The following is an 18,644-nucleotide window of genomic DNA, read 5'->3' as shown; positions in this document are numbered from 1 at the left end:
ATGCCCTGAGCATCCCCAGGCTTGACTCCCCCTCCTTGTGCCTCCTGGTGCCCCTCCACAGGTAGGCTTTTCTGAGAGTGGGGCCCTATCTGTTGGTAAGTAGTTCTGCCAGAGACCCAGAAAACTATTTTTTTAATTAAAAAAATAGTTGATTTGAGAGAAAGGGAGAGGGAGAGAGAGAAATTGAGATTGAATTTGTTGTTCCACTTCCTTATGCATTCATTGGTTGATTCTTGTACATGCCCTGACTGGGGATTGAACCTGCAACCTTGAAGTATCAGGAACTGAGCTACCCAGCCAGGGCCAGAAGACTTTTGAGGCAAGGGGAAGTGGGCTTTGTTTCTGAACCGCATCAGTAGGCCATTCGTGGAAGGCTATGAAATGCTTCCCTGACACCCGATTGGAGGGCACCGCCCTGCTCTCACCTGCTCCACTCAGGTGCCCACAACCTGCCCTCCACCATGCCCACCAAGGCCGGCAGAGGGCAGCAGCAGCCTGCCCTGCTTCCTCAGGCAAAAGGGAGGGCGGGGAGGGGCTGGGCTGCAGCCCGCCAGGATGAGTTGGGTTGGGCACGATTGCATTGTGGGGAGAGAGGCCGGGACTCCACAGAGACGCACTTCTGGCACCACCAGCTGTTTCTCGGCCCCTGCTAGCAGCCCACCCAGGTACGCAGGAACCAGGGCTGGTGAGGGCAAGGGGTACAGGGGCCTCCAGATTGGGGGGCAATACCTCAGGATGTGCTGGGAACTGGGAGAAGCCAGGGGTCCACAGGACCATCTAGTTCTGATCTGGCCAAGGCCTTAGGGGCCAGCCCCAGCCCTGTGATACTTCCTGGTGCCTGGCCGCACAGTGCCCCCCAGGGGGTGGTCCTAGAGCTGGGAGGTAAGACCCAGAACTTCTGCCCCCAAATGGGAAAACTGGATTTGCCAAGGGCAGGGAACAGGGTAGGGAGGTGGCCCGTCTAGTTCCCTGCCCCCACAGCCACTCAACTGGCCCGGCCAGGTGGCAGCAAGCCCTGCTGCAGCTGCTGCTGCTGCTGCTGCTGCTGCTGTGCACCATGGAGAAGGCAGGGACTCCAACCTGAGTGCACCTGTCCCAGAGCCACGATCCATAATACTAGCTCTGCTGGCCCGGTGTGCAAACAGTGTACCCTGTGAGGGTGGCAAGGGAGCCAGTTGCCAGCAGACAGTCCTTTCCCCACCCTATGCATGGAGGGTGGGTCTAGGCCCTTCCTGGATGGTGTTTCCCTGGGAGAGGGGAAGGGGCACCTGAAGCTAAGAGTTGGGTTCCTGTGGGCCATACCCCCACCCTCTTCTGTGCATCCTCTGCCAGCACTGTCCACTACCACCATGACGTATCTGGCACAACTTTGTCAGTCCCCAGAGGTGGGGCTGGATGAGGACAGCCTGATTGCTTGCTCTCTGGCCAGTCTTATTCTGGGCCAGAGGGGTGGGGGTGTTGGGGAGAGAGTCTCCTGGACGGGTTGCCTTTGTCAATGTCTCCCCTGCCCCCAGTCCGGACAAAGGCAGGCATTGAGGGCCAGGACTGGCACTTCAGCCGGGCACCAAGACAACTAAGGCTGAGTCTGGCATTACAGGGACTCAGTGCTCTGACCCTCTTGCGGGGGCTCCATGGCCTCCCCTGCGCCATTCACAAGGAGGAGCTCGCTGGCTGACACCAGAGGGGTGCGGCTGGCTGTGTGGATCTCATTTTTCTGGCTGGAGGAAACCCTGTCCCTTTGTCCCCAGATCCCAGGGGGTGTCTCTCTGAAGGCGGAGAGTGGCAGGGAGCCCCTTGGACAGAATAGCTGGGGTGGGGGGAGAGTACCAGATAGTGGGTCCCTGGCCTCTGGACAGAGGGGACATTGTTGAGTTGGAGGCAGGGCTGCCTTGGCCCGGCCACTATTGACAAAGCTGCCAGCTGTGGTGGAGCCTGGCCACTAGGCCCTTGCCCCCCTCCAGCCTCCTCGTCCCCCAGGGCCAATGTGAATGGGGCCGAGCCTCAACTGTCTCCCTCCCACTCAGGGCAATGCCCCCCACAGCAGTCTTGTGCCTGTCACCACTGGCCTGGGGCAGCTGAAGTGAGGAGGTGTGCTTCCCTCTGCTGTTCCCCTTCTCAGCGGTGAGTGCCTGGGCCCCAAGTCCCCGGAGATGCCCTGGGGAGGAGCAGGGCAGGTAAACTAGCATAGGGGAACCTGGGCGTGGGGCTTCAATGTGCTGCACCTCCCGGCCACAGCGTCCCTCTACCCTGTCCCCCGCATGCCGCAGACACTGCCGCTGATATCCCAGGTCTAGAGGAAATGGCCCTGTCTCTCAGCCAGGCCTGACCTTCCTGTCTGTGTTACCAAGATAAGGGGCTCTACCCCACTAGTACGCCTGGGAGTCCAGGCATGTGCCTCCGCTGGCAGGCTGTGGGGCACTGAGTGACCATGGGCCTGCTGGGCCCACAGGCCCAGTTATGTGGGATCCTGGCTCAACTTAAAACCCAGCTTCTGTCCCCTTCTCTGTGGCTCTGGGATTGGGGACAGGAAGAGGTAGGAGCAAGAGTCCCCCAAGGTCTGGGGGTTCTGCCCTGTTGGCATCTCTTTCCTTGTCTCTCTCACCTAGTCACCTAGCAGCCAGCTGGGGCTGTTGGGTGGGGGCCTGCTCATGGCCCCCTGCTAGGAAGCAGGGCTCACACTCAGGCCCCCACCGGCCTCCTGGGAGACACCTTCAGCCTGGGCTCCAAATGGCTCCAAATAAGTGGGAGCCATGTCTCTGCCTTCTCTGGGCAGGACTCCCTTTGGGCTTTCCACCCTTCCTCCCCAACTCTCCTCTCCTCAGTCAAGCTCTCTTCCTGACTTCTTCTCACTCCCCTCTTTTCTCTCCCCCCTCCTCCACATCCACACTCTTCGTGCCAGACCCCAGTGGACCCTGGCTGCTGGGGCTCATGGAGCAGGGGGGTGGACCTCCAGTACCCTGTGTTGTCTCTTGGTGCCCTCCCTCCTCCTCCCCTCAGACTGGCTCCCAGCTCTCCTACAACCCCTGCCTGACCACCCCCAGCTGAGTCTGGGGCCCTCACAGCCTTCCGTGGCATGACCCTGTTCTGCTTGGCTCTGGCTAGCCCTCCACCCTCCCTGACATCTTTGGGGCAAGCTGGGGCAGTGTCCAGCTGTGTCTTGGCCTGAATTCCTCTGACTGCCTCAGTTTCTCCCTGGCTCTTTCTCCTCTCTTCAACACTCCCTCTCGCCGCTGGTGAGGGTCCATCTTTGCTGCTGCCCTGGCTGCCCAGGGCCAGTTTACTGTCCCTGATGGGGTCCCCCTGCTCTGGCTGGCCCTCATGCCTCTCGTCCCTGTGCCTTTTCTCATCTCGGGTGCGGGCACAGTATCCCCTATGATGTGGCTTCCACCAGCCTTCCTTCTCTCATATCCTCTTCAAAAAAAAAAAAAAAAGACTTTATTTACTTATTTTTAAGAGAGGGGAAGGGAAGGAGAAAGACAGGGAGAGAAGCATCAATGTGTGGTTGCCTCTCACGCACCCCCCACTGGGGACCTGGCCTGCAACCCAGACCTCTGCCCAGACAGGGAATCGAACTGGTGACCTTTTGGCTCACAGGCTGGCACTCAATCCGCTGAGCCACACCAGCCAGGCCTCATGTCCTCTTCTGTCTCCGAGCTCCTGCTCCCTTTCCCTGTTGTCTAGGTGCTTCCCACCCCGCTGCCTCCCCTCCTCTCTCCTCATCACCACCTCTTCTGCCCTACTCTCCTCTCCTCCTCTCCATGGTCTTTCCTCTCTTTGTCACTGCCCCATCTGTCACTGTGTCCTTCTGTCCTTGTGACTTTTCAGGATCTGCCCACTCTTCAACAATCTGAACGCCTATAAAGTAGAAAATAAAAGAAATTCTTTCCTCATGCACGCATGTGCACATCAGCCCCACCTCTTGGGTAGTCTCTTTGTCCCTCTGTCCTCCTCGCTCTCTGGCCCCTGTCTCACTCTCTCTGTCTCTGTGCTTTCTTTGTCCCTCTGCTTCTCTCTGTCCTCTATCTTTCTCTGTCCCTGCGCTCTGCCTCTCTGTCCTTTTCTCCTCCCCACTTTTCTATCTCTGTCTCTCTTCTCAGTTCTTCTCTCCCTCTGGTGCTTTCCTCACCCCTTCTTCCTCAGTTCCCCTCACTGCCCTTAGTGCTGACCAGGGGTGGGGAGGCAGCGCTTTCTCCCACTGGGCCTCAGGTGCTCGGCTCTCTCCCAGGACCTTGTGATGGCTCCCTGGTCTCCTTCCGGCTCCCACCTACTGCTCCTGCTGTCGCTGCTGTGCCCACCGCTGCCCCTGAGTCAGGCCCATCACTTCTCTGCACTCAACACTACCTTCAACCATTTGGCACTGGCGCCTGGCCAGGGCACACTCTACGTGGGTGCAGTGAACCGCCTCTTCCAGCTCAGCCCTGAATTACAGCTCGAGGCTATGGCTGTCACCGGCCCTGTCTTCGACAGTCCTGACTGTGTGCCTTTCCATGACCCAGCTGAGTGCCCACAGGCCCAGCTTACTGACAACGCCAACCAGCTGCTGCTCGTGAACAGCCGGGCCCGGGAGCTGGTGGCCTGCGGGCAAGTGCGGCAGGGTGTATGCGAGAAGCGGCACCTTGAGGACGTGTCCAAGCTGCTGTACCAGGCCGAGGACCCTGGTGACGGGCAGTTCGTGGCTGCCAACGCTCCAGGAGTGGCCACCGTGGGCCTGGTAGTGCCTGCACCAGGCCGAGACCTCTTGCTGGTGGCCAGAGGCCTGGCGGGCAAGCTGTCAGGAGGGGTACCACCCCTGACTGTCCGCCAACTGGCTGGGCCACAGCCCTTCTCCAGCGAGGGCCTGGGCCGCCTCGTGGTGGGAGACTTCTCTGACTACAACAACAGCTACGTGGCGGCCTTCGCCAACACCCACTTTGCCTACTTCGTCTTCCGACGCCGTGGGGCCCGGGCACAGGCCGAGTACCGCTCCTACATTGCCCGGGTCTGCCTGGGGGATGCCAATCTTTACTCTTATGTCGAGGTGCCCCTCAACTGCCACGGCCAGGGCCTCATCCAGGCTGCCTTCCTCACCCCAGGCACCTTGCTGGGGGCATTTGCTGCGGGCCCAAGGGGGGCACAGGCGGCCCTGTGCACCTTTCCCCTGGCAGAACTGGACGGGACCATGGAGCAGGCCCGGCGCCTTTGCTACACAGCAGGTGGCCGGGGCCCCAGCGGCACAGAGGAAGCCACCGTGGAGTATGGTGTCACTTCACGCTGCGTCACCCTGCCCCCTGTGAGTGGCTGGACCCAGGCCCCACACTTGCCCTCTCACCTCAGGCTATACCCACTGTCTTTTGGCAGCAGCTCTGGCTGCCTTTGCTTGCTGCCTCATCTGGCCTTGCCTGACTCTCTGTCCCTGTCCCTTGTGGTCCTGAGGCATCGCACAGCCCAGGGCAGGGGCTGCCACATGTAGTCCTGGGCTGTAGGCAGCTGGACACTCTCATGTGACAATTAGCCACAACCGCTTGGTTAGGGGATGTCAAGAAGGGGCCGGCTTGGTCTCCAAGTCTCCTAGCTGCTCTTTCTTGCTCTCTGCAGTGTGAGCTTGTCTTGCCATGGGGCTCCCTGGCACCGTTCTCTATCCTGCCTCATTCTCTTCTCACCAGTTGCCTGGCTGTCCTCCTCTGACTAGCTCTGGGCCTGGGGAAGGTACCACCTGCCTCTTCTGAGAACTGATTCTCCCCTCCCTGCCTGTCTAGGACTCCCCTGAGTCGTACCCCTGTGGCGATGAGCACACTCCCAGCCCCATTGCTGGTCGCCAGCCCCTGGAGGCCTGGCCTCTGCTGCAATTCGGGCAGCCCATCAGCGCCATCGCAGCCCTACAAGCAGATGGGCACATGGTAGCCTTCCTGGGGGACACCCAGGGCCAGCTGCATAAGGTGAGGCCCTGACAAAACAAGGGGGCTGCTGTAGCACCAGCCTCCTGGGCCCTGTGGCCTGCCAGGCTAGGCCCTGCAGTAGCGCAGGGAACCCCCAGGTACCCTGTCTCTTGGCTTGTGTCCTGGCTGGGCACCACCTGCTTGCCATCTTGTTCCCAGAGGCATGGCTTAGGATGACAACCCAGGAGCCTCCCAGACAGCCCCAACTTTTCCAGCCAATAAATGGGAGCTGACAACCACAGTAGAAGAGGGTGGCATGGTGGCAGGGTGGGCAGTGCCTGGTCCTCAGAGCCAACCTGGCCCCAGAAGTCTCTCAAAGGCAAACTCTTGCCTTCTCGTCAACTGCTTGTTTCCCCACAGCTGCCTTCCCACTCCTGGTGCCCAGTGGTCTCACCCAGGTTGGCCCTGCCACCCCAGCTGAGTGATGCTGAATGAAGAAGGCAACATGGGAAGGCTGGGTCCCCGCAGGCCTCCCCCACTCTCTATGGCCTGGGGTCCCCAGGCAGGAAGAGAGCACATGCCCTGAACAGTCGGCCTGAGGCCATCTTGACAGTGGGCCTTGGCTTGGCGGGGTGGCCCAGCCCTGTCCTTGTCATCCTCCAGGTCTTTCTCAATGGCTCCCAAAGCCGGGTGTACCACTCCCAGCAAGTGGGGCCTCCAGGCTCAGCCATCAGCCCGGACCTGCTGGTAGACAGCAGCGGCAGCCACCTCTATGTTCTGACTGCCCAGCAGGTGAGGGCTGTCCCAGGAGGCTGGGTACACGAGGCCTGAGTCCCTGCACCCACTGCCTCTGTTCCTGCCGCCCATCCAGGTGGACCAGGTACCCGTGGCAGCCTGCCCCCAGTTCCCTGACTGCACCAGCTGCCTCCAGGCCCAGGACCCACTGTGTGGCTGGTGCATCCTCCAGGGCAGGTGAGTGCAGGGCCTGTGCCCTGGTTTGGGCTGACATGCCTAGTGCAGGAGGCCACACCTGGAAGCAGCTCTAGGCATGCCAGGAGGCCAGTTCAGTTCCCTGTGGTAAAGACTTGGTGCCACTGCTGAGTTCCCCCATGCTGCCCCATTCCACGCAACCAGGAATCTGGTCAGCAGCCCCTTCCCACGTCTGCTAAACCTGTTCAGTTCTCATTCTCTCAGTCCTACCCTGGGTCAGGCCTCTGTCACCTCTCCCAGGTGTCCCCTCCAGCCCATGCTCCACACAGCAGTTGCAGGAATCCCTGCAACACCTAAGTCAGTTGTGCATACCTTCCCTCTGCAGCATAGCCTCCTCTTACTGTCAGGGCCAAAGCCCATGCATTGGCCACAAAGACCTTTGTGCTTGATCTCTTCTTCTGGCAGCACAGTCCTTTTCATTTCCCCTGCTTACTGCCCTCCAGCTGGGCCATTCTTCCAACCCCCTTGCTGCCAGTCATCCAAGGAGCCTGAGACCCACACAATGACCCAGTGGGCCCCTAACCACAGGTGTACCCGCAAAGACCAGTGCAGGATGGCAGCCCAGCCCAACCAGTGGCTTTGGAGCTATGAGAAGGACAGCCGCTGCCTGCATGTCCAGAGCTTGCTGCCAACACACCACCCCCGCCAGGAGCAGGGCCAGGTGAGGCTCATGCCGCCACCTGCCTGTGGGAGTGCCCCCAGGCTGCCCCCATCCTCCTCTCCTGCTGCTTGCGCTTCTAGTCACTTTACTCTGGTCCCATCTCCCTTGGTGAGTTGGCCACCTGAGAAGCCCTTGTCTGCTCTGCTTTCCTCGCATGTGCCCCAGGTCACCTTGTCTGTCCCCCGGCTGCCCACCCTGGCTGTGGATGAATATTTCCATTGCGCCTTTGGAGACTACGATAGCTTGGCTCATGTGGAAGGGCCCCACGTGGCCTGTGTCACCCCTCCCGAAGACCAGCTGCCCCTTAACCCTCCAGGCACAGGTGAGGGGTCCCTGGGGAGGGTGCCTGGGGCAGGAGCTGAAGGGGCAGGAGCCACATGACACACTCTGCCACCACCATGCCCTCTTAGACCACATCACATTGTCCCTGGCCCTGATGTTTGAGGATGTGGCTGTAGCTGCCACCAACTTTTCCTTCTACGACTGCAGTGCTGTCCAGACCTTGGAGGTGGCTGCCCCGTGAGTGCCAATCCTGGCTGCTGGGTAAGCGTGGCAACCTCAGATAGTGCCCAGCCTGAGCAGCCCCCTGTCCCTCCAGGTGCCGTGCTTGTGTGGGAAGCCTCTGGCGATGCCACTGGTGCCCCCAGAGCAGCCGCTGTGTGTATGGAGAGCACTGCCCAGAGGGCGAGAGGACCATCTATAGCACCCAGGAGGTGGGTGGTCCCTGCCTTCTGGGCTCCTTTCAATGCTCAACCCCCCATGGCTGCAGGGCTGAGTCTGAGTCTGGGGCCTCTGCTCACCCAGCAGCCAGCTTTCATGGCTGCTGCAGATCCACCCTACTAGCTATGCCTTGCCTGAAGGGCTAACAGATATTCTTTCCCCAGGTGGATGTCCAGGTGCATGGCCCAGGGTTTTGTCCTCAGGTTGAAGGCCTGGCAGGTCCCCACCTGGTGCCTGTGGGCTGGGAGAGCCATTTGGCCCTGCGAGTTCGGAACCTCCATCATTTCCAAGTGAGCAATCTGGTGGACGGGGGATGGGAACAGGGTCGGGGGAGGCTGGCAATGCCCAGGGTCCTGACAATGTCCACCCCCAGGGCCTGGCAGCCTCCTACCACTGTTGGCTGGAGCTGCCCGGAGAACTGCAGAGGCTGCCAGCCTCCCTGGAAGAGGTGGCCGGGGGTGCAGGCCTCATCTACTGCCAGGCTCAGCAGGTGAGCGGTAGCCCCACAGCCTCACCTGCCACTGGGCACCTTCTGCAGCCCCCACATACCCCAAACCCCCTTGCCTCCAAGTTTGCTCCAGGCCTTCAGATGCTCACCTTCCACATTCCGTTGTCATGAGGCCTGCTCTTTGCAGCAGGAACACGATGCTCACAGCCTCTGCCCTGTGCCTGCAATCTGCTGGGAGATGTGGACACTTAACAATGGCACCCATTCTGGAAGGAGCATCCTGGAGGAGGCAGGGGTTAGGGGTGTCTCGAGTTGGGCTAGACCTAACCCACCCTCTGTCCACAGTTCCACCCTTCCATGGCCCAGCGGGAACTCCCAGTGCCCATCTACGTCACCCGGGGTGAGAGCCAGCGGCTGGACAATGCCCGTACTCTTCATGGTGAGCTTGGGGGCGGCAGGGCAGGCAAGTCAGGGTGTGAGGCAAAGGGGAGGTGAGGTGCCTCAGTGTGCTGCCTGACCTTCCCTAGTGACCCTGTACGACTGTGCCGTGGGCCACCCTGACTGTAGCCACTGCCAGGCAGCCAACAGGAGCTTGGGCTGCCTGTGGTGCAGCCACGGCCAGCCTGCCTGTCTCTACGGGCCACTGTGCCCACCTGGGGCTGTGGAGCTATTGTGTCCAACGCCCAGCATTGACACCGTGAGCCCCCCCAGCCCCCACCCTGGCCTCCACCCCACACTCCTCCCCTATGGCCCAGTCTCCCACCCCCTCCCTCACCCCAAGCCCCTCTCCCTTGCCCTGTCCCTCACTGTCCTAGCCTCTCCCAGGTCAGAGGAGCCCTGCCCCAGCCTGCTCAGCTAGCCAGGCACTCCTCACTGCAGACCAGGTATGACTTGGGAATCCCATGGCTGCCCTTCCCTGCTGCAGATTGAGCCCCTGACTGGCCCCCCTGAGGGTGGCTTGGCCCTCACCATTCTGGGCTCCAACCTGGGCCGGGACTTTGCCGACGTGCAGGATGCTGTGAGCGTGGCTGGCCAGCCATGCAGCCCTGACCCCTCTCTCTACCGCACCTCTGCCCGGTGAGGCCCTCAGGGACTGGCTACCCAGAAAGAAGGGAGGCTTACAGCCAAGAAATGCAAGTCTAGGTCAGATGTGCCAAGGGAGGAAGACAGGGGAGCTGCCAGGGAGAGGGGTGGAAGGGGCAGGCTTCAGGCAGTGGCTGGTGGGTGGCCCAGAGCTCCAGCCAGGGAAGGGCCCAGCCTATAGGGGCCCTGAGCAGCTGCCGGGCCTCTGCTCCCCAGGATTGTGTGTGTGACATCTCCTGCCCCCAATGGCACCACAGGGCCAATCCAAGTGGCCATTAACAGTCGACCACCAGGCATCTCAACCCAGCACTTCACCTACCAGGTCAGTGCCCACCCTGGGATGGACCCCACGCAGAGGGATAGTAAGATTGAGAGGCAGAAAGGCACAAACAACTAGATGAGGATTTTAAACTTGACCTAAGAGTAGCCAGAAGTATTGCCACATGTCCAATAGGGAAGCTACATGGTCTGAGTGGAGGACAGGCTAGGAGCAGCGGTGGCACAGTGAGGACACTGCTGGCAACAGCTGTCCAGGAGGGAAGCAGGCAGCAGAAGTAACAAGGGCAGAGGGTGGGTGGGCTAGTGTGGGACTCGGAGCTGTTGGGACTTGCTTCAGGCCTGGCTGCCAGTGGGCACAGGGATGGGGGAGAGCGGGGAGGCCTTCAGGTGCTAGCCTGAGCCTTAGGGGCCTCCTGGGGACATTTGGGGGGCCAAGGAGCCCAGGGCAAGAGCAGTGCAGGGCAGGGGCAGGTTACCATTGAGTTAACATCTGCTGGGCACATAAAACACCCCAAGGAGCAATTGGATCTCAGAGTTTAGCATTTGGGGGGCCTAGGAAATGCAGGCAATGGCAGAGGAGGCCTCGGGGGAGCAGACACAGTAAGGAGAGAAGAGCCCCCACCCCAGTGGTCAGGGCAAGAGGAGAGCTATGGGGCTACAGAAGCTAAGCATAGGGCTTCCAGAAGGTGGGTGTTGTCGGGCCATACCTCACAGCCTTGGGGGCTGGAACTGAGGTGAGGAAGTGCCAGGCTGGGCTGCCATGCCTGCCCCAACCTGCCCTGTCCCCTAGGACCCTATCCTGCTGAGCCTGAGCCCCCAGTGGGGTCCCCAGGCAGGGGGCACCCAGCTCACCATCCATGGGCGGCACCTCCAGACAGGAGGCAATATTAGTGCCTTCGTGGGCAGCCAGTCCTGTCCTATGTGAGTATGTCTCTCTTCCTCCTTCTACGCTCCAGCCTGGCTGCTGTCAGCTGGGGATGCTCCTCCTGGGCCTCAGTGTCCTCTTATGTACAGCAGAAGGCTTGGACTCAAGGCTTCCCAAGGTCCCCATGAAAGTCCAAGAGAAATGGCCACTGTGACCACCCCTGGTGGGCTCTGCCTTAGAGGGAGGCAAAGCAGGGCTCTTGTGGGGTGGCCAGGCTGAAGCTGCAGCCCAAGATGCCACACCCCTCCCCGCTGCAGCCAGGAGCCAGTGTGTCCCGAGGCCATTGTGTGCCACACCATGCCCCAGGCCAGCCCAGGAGAAGCTGTGGTTCGTGTGGTCTTTGGCCATGCCCAGCGCACACTCCTGGCCAGCCCTTTCCGCTACACTGCCAACCCCCAGCTCCTGGCAGCAGAGCCCAGCGTCAGCTTCCGAGGGTGAGAACCTGCTCCACTGGGGCAACCTGTGTGCCCTACCCAGGATGCCCAGAGGTTGGGAGGCAGGGCTGAGCTGGGCTGCCCGTCACTCCCACCCTGGCTGACTACTATCCTGGCACAGGGGTGGGCGGCTTATCCGAGTCAGGGGCAAGGATCTGGATGTGGTGCGGTGGCCCCTACTGTCCGTGTGGCTGGAGGCCACGGCTGAGGTGCAGGCTGCAGGGTCCCATCCCCAGGACCTAAGGAGGAGCTGTGGGGCCCATGCTGTAGCTCCCCAGGCTTGTGTCTGGCTTGAGGGAGGCTTGCTGCAGGTGAGCCTCCACCAGCAGTCATCAGGGCTGCCATGGGGCCATGCCCGGCGAGGGGGGCAGGGAAGGCCACCATGTCCCTGGGAATGAGCAGGAAAGCCTCGGCTCACCCCCCTTCATCTTGGCCCCAACTTCCTCGCAGTGCTCCACTGTCTGCTCCATCAACTCCTCCAGCCTCCTCCTGTGCCAGAGTCCCACCGTGCCAGATGGGACACACCCCCAGCGGGTCTTCTTCACCCTTGACAATGTGCACGTGGACTTTGCCAATGCCAGTGGGGGACAGGACTTCCTGTACCAGCCCAATCCCCGGCTGGCCCCCCTCAGTCACAAGGGACCTGCCCGCCTCAAGCCGGGCAATGTCCTGGACGTGGAGGTGAGGGCTTCTGCTGCCACTACTGGTCAGAGGCTGTGGGCCCAGGCTGGGTAGCCTGGCTCAGGCCCCTAGTCTGTCTCCTAGGGTGAGGGCCTCAGCCTGGGGATCAGCAAGGAGGAGGTGCGTGTGCACATTGGCGACAGCGAGTGCCTGGTGAAGACACTTACGCTCACCCACCTGTACTGTGAGCCACCCCCATGGGTCCCACAGCCTGCCAATGGCTCCAGCACACTGCCACAGTTTGTGGTAAGGCTTGGCCCTGGGTGCAGAGGTAGATGGCCAAACGGAGCACTGACAGCCCATGCTTAGGAGCCTTGCCCCCCCACCAGGTGCAGATGGGCAACCTGCGCCTGACCCTGGGCCCTGTCCAATATGAGGCTGAGCCTGTGCCATCTGCATTCCCCGTGAAGGCACAGATAGGCCTGGGCATGGGAGCTGCTGTGCTGATCGCCGCTGTGCTCCTCCTAACTCTCATGTACAGGTGAGGGGCCCTCCCGATCATGCATGCACCTGCACAAACTTCCCTCTTCACTTGGAAAGGGCACTCCAAGCAGGCAGCCATCCTGACTTCATGGCCTTGGCCCAGGCAGGCCTGGGTCTGTGGTTAACACCTAGTCCCTGGGCTGCAGGCACAAGAGCAAGCAGGCCCTACGTGACTATCAGAAGGTTCTGGTGCAGCTGGAGAACTTGGAGATTGGCGTGGGTGACCAGTGCCGCAAGGAGTTTACAGGTGGGGAGGGGGCAGTGGGGAGGTGGGCAGAGGGCCCACTGGGGCCTGAGCCCACACCTTGGTGGCTCCCGGTCTGCAGACCTGATGACCGAGATGACTGACCTCAGCAGCGACCTGGAAGCCAGCGGGATCCCCTTCCTGGACTACCGCACGTACACTGAGCGCGTCTTCTTCCCAGGGCGTGGTGGCTGCCCGCTGCAGCCCGTGTTCGAAGGGCCTGGGGAAGAAGGCCACCATGCCCCTGTGCGCCAGGGCCTCACGCAGCTCTCCAATCTGCTCAATAGCAAGCTTTTTCTCCTCACAGTGAGGGCCACACAGGCGGGCAGGGGAATCTCAGGGAAGGGAGGGCAAAGAGGTGGGGGCTGGGCACAGGCTGGGCTGGGTGGTAGGTATAAGCACAAAGGTCGGAGGACCCATGGGGCAAGGTGCTTCCCAGAGTGAGCCCCAGCTCCCCCCTCTACCACCTAGCTCATCCACACACTGGAGGAGCAGCCCAGTTTCTCCCAGCGGGACCGATGTCATGTGGCTTCACTGCTGTCCCTGGCACTGCACAGCAAGCTTGAGTACCTGACTGACATCATGAGGACGCTGCTTGGTGACTTGGCTGCCCATTATGTGCACAAGAATCCCAAGCTCATGCTTCGAAGGTTGGCTTTGGCCTGACCTTGGTCCTGGCAGCAGGGGTGGTAGCTCCCTCCTGAGCTGCCCACTACCTTGCTCTGTCCTGGGGTGGGTGGGGCCAAGAACCCCTAGGAGGTAGGTTAGGACAGAAGCCACTGCTAGGGAAGTAGACAGGCATCCTCACCAGAGATCTAACACAAAGGGCCGACAAGGGGGAAAACTGTCTCACCTCCATTGCCTGTTTCAGCCCAGGGACAGGGTGGCCTTGTGGCACCCATCTCTAACCTCAGGCCTGCTCCCTACAGAACAGAGACCATGGTGGAGAAGCTGCTCACTAACTGGCTGTCCATCTGTCTCTACACCTTCCTGAGGGTGAGAGGAGCCCTGGGTGGCAGGCATCTTCTGCCCTTGCTCCAATGAGGGACTGCTGCCGGTGGCCTCATTAACCTGCACCCAGATTCCCCCAGGGGCCTCCTGGTGTGAGGGCACAGCACTGGGGGATGGGCGGAAAGGGAAGGGCTTTGAACTTTTTTCCCCTGGGCTGGATGTGTGGTAGAGGCCAGCTGTCACTGCCCGCCCTCACTCTGTGCAGCTGGCTGACCCTCCCCATCCCCACCAAGCCTTGCATAGCCGGCCAATGCTAACCCATCCTAATGGTTGCAGGAGGTGGCTGGTGAACCCCTGTATATGCTCCTCCGGGCCATCCAATACCAGGTGGATAAAGGTCCTGTGGATGCTGTAACAGGCAAGGCAAAAAGGACTCTGAATGACAGTCGCCTGCTTCGGGAGGATGTGGAGTTCCGGCCCCTAACACTGATGGTGCTGGTGGGCCCTGGGGCTGGTGGGGCAGCAGGGAGCAGTGCAGCACAGCATGTGCCTGCCCGTGTGCTCGACACAGACACCATCACCCAGGTCAAGGAGAAGGTGCTGGACCAAGTCTACAAGGGTACCCCCTTCTCCCAGAGGCCCTCTGTGCACACCCTAGACCTTGGTGAGAGAGCCTGCCTGCCCTCCCCTCTTGGGTCTGTTCCACCTGTAGAGGCTCAACTCTGCCTTGCTCTGGATGGCAGACTTGGGGAACGGGCTGCAGGCTGATTGGCTTCCCTTGGTCCTTCCAGAATGGCGCTCAGGCCTGGCTGGTCACCTAACCCTGTCAGATGAGGACCTGACCTCGGTGATTCAGAATCATTGGAAGAGACTCAACACCCTGCAGCACTATAAGGTTTGGGGTGGGCACAGACTGGGGAGCAGGCCTCCTGCCTCTGAATCAGCCAGAGAAGGAGCCTGGCCTCTGCTCCCCTCCCCTCCAGGTCCCAGATGGGGCCACAGTGGGACTTATCCCCCAGATGCACAACGGAGGTGCCGTCTGCCAGAACCTGGCCCAGAGCTGCCCCTCTGGGGAGAGTGAGTCCCAAAATCCAGTCATGCCTCTCTGCCCCCAGGAACTTGAGGCGGGCAGGCAGGGGTCCTGGTCATGCCATCACCTGGGTCTCCTCATACCTTGCCAGCAGGCCAGCCGAAGCTCCAGGCTAAGCCAAGGGCCTGGGGCAGATTAGGGCAATGTGTGTCCTGGTCAGGGACCTCCAGGGGTGTGGGGTGTTGGGCTGAGCAAGCCCCTGGGCTGCCACCCTCCTTTCCATATCACTACCCTCTGTTTCCTGGGCCCCTCCTACCCTGCACCATGCTGCCAAGTGGGTTGGGTGGGCAGCAGGAGCACAGGACTGAGGCTGGCATGTGTGTCCTCAGACATCCCCACGCTGGAGGATGGTGAGGAGGGTGGGGTCCACCTCTGGCACCTGGTGAAAGGCACTGAGGAGCCAGAAGGGGCCAAGGTACGGCGCAGCAGCCTGCGGGAACGGGAGCGGGAGCGGGCTCGGGCCAAGGCCATCCCGGAAATCTACCTCACCCGCCTACTCTCCATGAAGGTTGGTACAGCTAGGGAGCTGGGCCCCAGGGGAGCCATGTGACAGGAAGGCTCACCAAGGGGCCCCTGACTGAGCTGGGGAGAAGACATGGCCCTGAGAGGCTGAGGGGCAGTCCCATACCCATTGATAGAGCCCACTCCCCTTCCTTCTAGGGTACGCTGCAGAAGTTTGTGGATGACACCTTCCAGGCCATCCTCAGCGTGAACCAGCCTGTGCCCATCGCTGTCAAGTACCTGTTTGACTTCCTGGATGAGCTGGCAGAGAAGCATGGCATTGAGGACCCAGAGACCTTGCACATATGGAAGACTAACAGGTAACTTGCCTGCTGCTCTCATCCCCGTGCAGATGGGATATGGAGGCTGAGAGGGACAAGGACATTGCCATGGTGAGGGCAGCAGGACCTGAATAGGAACCCAGGCTTGGAAGTGTCAGCTTTCTGGCCACCGCCCAGCATGGACTCGCAGGACAGCTCCCCGTGGAACTCATGGCTGGAGCCTAGGCTGGTGGTGTGTGCTAGATGTGATGGTGCTAGACTAGCCTTGCCTCATACCCACGGCGGCCTGTGTCTCCAGCCTGCTGTTGCGGTTCTGGGTGAATACACTGAAGAACCCACAGATCATCTTTGATGTACGGGTATCAGACAACGTGGACGCCATCCTTGCCGTCATTGCCCAGACCTTCATCGACTCCTGCACTGTCTCAGAGCATAAAGTGGGCCGGGTAAGAGCAGAGCCAGCTGTGATGGCAGCCAGGGGGTTAAGGAGAAAAGGCTTGTGGGGGAAGCCATGGGGGTTGGGTGCAGAGCCCTCAGTGGAGCTGGGGGAAATGACGCATAATGAGGGCCAGGGGGAGGGGGCATTGGTGGCACAGTCTGGGCGACAGGGCCAGAGCTCCTGCATCTCCCCACTAACACCCACCCCTACCCGGAGCAGGATTCCCCAGTGAACAAACTGCTTTATGCCCGGGAGATCCCTCGCTACAAGCAGATGGTGGAGAGGTAGGTGTCAGGGTGTCACGGCTGGGGGTGGAAGCTGCCCACCCCTAACTGTGTCCGCTCCTGCAGATACTACTCTGACATTCGCCAGAGCTCTCCAGCAAGCTACCAGGAAATGAATTCAGCTCTGGCAGAGCTCTCAGGGGTGAGGCATGGCCCAGGGGTACACCCCTCCACATTTGGGAGATAGGGTAGACGGGGGAAGCTTGGGGCTTGAGGCCCAGGCTGAAGCCTCAGCCCCTCAATGTGCTGCCCCCAGAATTACACCTCTGCTCCCCACTGTCTGGAAGCTCTGCAAGAACTCTACAAACACATCCACAGGTATTATGACCAGGTGAGACCAGGGTTCCCCAGGAATAGGAGCACCTCCCTGGGGGCGGAGGAGGTGTCCAGGCCCACCACTGCAAGTAGAGGGGAGGAAGGACCCAGGCCGGGCAGGGGCTTGGCTTCTGTCTAGATTCCTCAGGGAGGCCAGGGGCAGTCCCCGATGGATCCCCCAGCTGCTGCTGAGATAGAAGCTGGGCTGGGTGGCACTGGGTCAGTGGTCAGAGGGCTGGGGGCTCATGCAGGGGACCCTCCTCTGCCCTGGCAGATCATCAATGCCCTGGAGGAGGACCCTGTCGGCCAGAAGATGCAGCTGGCCTGCCGCCTGCAGCAGATTGCCGCTCTGGTGGAGAACAAGGTGACCGACCTATGAACTCAGTCTGCAGTGGGAACCTGAGGCCCGCCAGCTTGGAGAGCAATGAGCAAGACCCACCGCCACAGTGCCTTATGACCCCTGGATCCAGCCAGTGACAGAAGAGAGGGGCTGGCAGAGTAGGGGGGAACTCCCTGCAACCCCTCCCCATCCTGCCCTTCCTCCCCACCCCGGGCTTTTTTTCTAATTTATAGCAATCCTTCCCCCTACCCCTCATTATATTTATTTGCTTGCTGAAGAATTGCACCTGGAAATAAAATGTCTTTTTAGAAAAAGGCCAATCCCCAGCCCCTTCCTTCCCCTGGAGTCTATGCAGCCTTCTCGTCAGCCCATGGCTTGTGACTTCTGCTCCTGAGGAAAAGAGGGATCATTAGGCACCTCCAGGCCTAGCTCTCCTCCCTCCCCTCACCTCCACTGGTTCTTGCAGGAAAGGCACCCCTGCCCTCCTGCCCACATCTATGCCCACCCCACCCTACCAGCTCTTTTCTGGTGTAAGGACACAGGACCAAATGTCTCCTGTCTCAGGCTAACCACAGTCACTGCTAAGCCCCCTGTTTCATCCTGACTCCCTGACAGTTCCCAGCTGGCCTCCAGGATCCACACTTGCCCCCTACATTCCCTCTTGGGAGCAGGCAGAGTGATTCTCCTAAAGAGCAAAAGTGCCCATCAGCCTCTGCCAGAACCACATGCTTGCCCACCCAAGGCCTCCCCTCCTCTCCCACTACCCCAAGCCAATCTGCGGCCAGACAAGCCATGGAGGTCTCCAGCCCATCCTGCTGCTGGCCTTATCCCGACGTGGCCCTTTCCCACTATGGAGGCTTATCCACCCACCCCCTTTCTGAAGACCTGATTCTTCCTGGTCCCTTGGATACAGCTCCAAAGTCACAAGTTCTGCCTGATCTGGACATCCCTTTGTCACCAGCCACTAGAGGCTGGCAAGGCTCATTTGCTCCCCACTAGAGGAGCACCCCTGAGGGCAGGGCCAGTGTGGACAGCTCCCTATGCCTCCCACTTGAGCACATGGCACACATTGGTAGAGACAATGATCAGGACAGGGAACGGCAGGCCTGGAACAGAACTGGGAAAGAGATTGCACAGGGTCTCAGTGCCAGAGTCCTCTCTGGGTAGGTTCCCAGGCTTCCATTTGGCTGGCACCTCCGGTGGGAAGAAGGGGTTGCCTTCAGATCATGCCCCTGACTCTATTGACACCAGGGCCCTCAGTGACCCACATTCAGAAAAAGGAGGACACAGGTCTCCCACAGTTCTTAGGGGTCAATGAGGCACAGGAAAAGTGGAAACCCAGCTGAGAGTGAGTAGGGAGTGGGGTGTCCATGAGAATATGAGAGGTCCCCTCTGGGAAGGCTCCCATAAGGGCCAAATGATAAGCCACAGAATGCTCTAAAAGTGTCAATGGTGCTCTAGGCACTGGGGGGTGAAGGGGGGTGGAGAGTGCAGGGTGGTCTTGGCCTGAGGATGGGGTTGCCATGCCCACAGCGTCCTTGCCTAGCTGTCCCCCGCAGCTGGCTCTGGACCTTGAGAACTCAGACAGGGGTCCAGTAGCCATGTCCCCACATGGGTGACCCCCTTGGTCACGGGGTGTT

General features: G+C 60.5%; 1 protein-coding gene across 2 annotated transcripts; it reads left to right on the top strand.

The window, feature by feature from the left end:
* The first annotated feature begins 541 nt into the window (after positions 1 to 541).
* Positions 542 to 17,319, top strand: PLXNB3 (plexin B3). Of its 2 annotated transcripts, XM_028522340.2 has the most exons (36): positions 542 to 665; positions 2,025 to 2,121; positions 4,226 to 5,269; positions 5,736 to 5,915; positions 6,519 to 6,647; positions 6,727 to 6,827; positions 7,374 to 7,506; positions 7,672 to 7,828; positions 7,917 to 8,025; positions 8,105 to 8,219; positions 8,391 to 8,516; positions 8,600 to 8,716; positions 9,020 to 9,113; positions 9,202 to 9,371; positions 9,600 to 9,751; positions 9,974 to 10,079; positions 10,827 to 10,957; positions 11,219 to 11,395; positions 11,517 to 11,706; positions 11,846 to 12,076; positions 12,161 to 12,322; positions 12,406 to 12,557; positions 12,706 to 12,806; positions 12,886 to 13,109; positions 13,275 to 13,453; positions 13,733 to 13,799; positions 14,091 to 14,418; positions 14,546 to 14,649; positions 14,738 to 14,831; positions 15,174 to 15,352; positions 15,505 to 15,665; positions 15,925 to 16,072; positions 16,285 to 16,349; positions 16,416 to 16,491; positions 16,606 to 16,680; positions 16,939 to 17,319. In XM_028522340.2, the coding sequence occupies exons 3-36, from the start codon at positions 4,235 to 4,237 to the stop codon at positions 17,041 to 17,043; spliced, it is 5,673 nt and encodes a 1,890-aa protein (XP_028378141.1). In that variant the 5' UTR covers positions 542 to 665; positions 2,025 to 2,121; positions 4,226 to 4,234; the 3' UTR covers positions 17,044 to 17,319. The 2 variants fall into 2 exon arrangements, with proteins under 2 accessions (XP_028378141.1, XP_035872627.1); XM_036016734.1 differs by lacking the exons at positions 15,174 to 15,352; positions 15,925 to 16,072; positions 16,285 to 16,349; ... (1 more) ...; positions 16,606 to 16,680; positions 16,939 to 17,319 and having other exon boundaries at positions 15,505 to 15,653.
* The last annotated feature ends 1,325 nt before the right edge of the window (positions 17,320 to 18,644 follow it).

Source organism: Phyllostomus discolor, chromosome X (genome assembly GCF_004126475.2).
Source record: "Phyllostomus discolor isolate MPI-MPIP mPhyDis1 chromosome X, mPhyDis1.pri.v3, whole genome shotgun sequence".
Lineage (NCBI taxonomy): Eukaryota > Metazoa > Chordata > Mammalia > Chiroptera > Phyllostomidae > Phyllostomus > Phyllostomus discolor.
The sequence above is the reverse complement of the archived record's forward strand: the minus strand, read 5'-3'. Positions and strand labels throughout refer to the sequence as shown.

What these genes read in the sequence shown, in the direction of transcription:
- PLXNB3 (XM_028522340.2), top strand. Translation starts at nt 4,235, where the DNA reads ATGGCTCCCTGGTCTCCTTCCGGCTCCCACCTACTGCTCCTGCTGTCG. An exon ending in CCATCTATAGCACCCAGGAG is followed by an intron (nt 8,220 to 8,390) that starts GTGGGTGGTCCC and finishes TTCTTTCCCCAG; the next exon opens with GTGGATGTCCAGGTGCATGG. An exon ending in CACATATGGAAGACTAACAG is followed by an intron (nt 15,666 to 15,924) that starts GTAACTTGCCTG and finishes CTGTGTCTCCAG; the next exon opens with CCTGCTGTTGCGGTTCTGGG.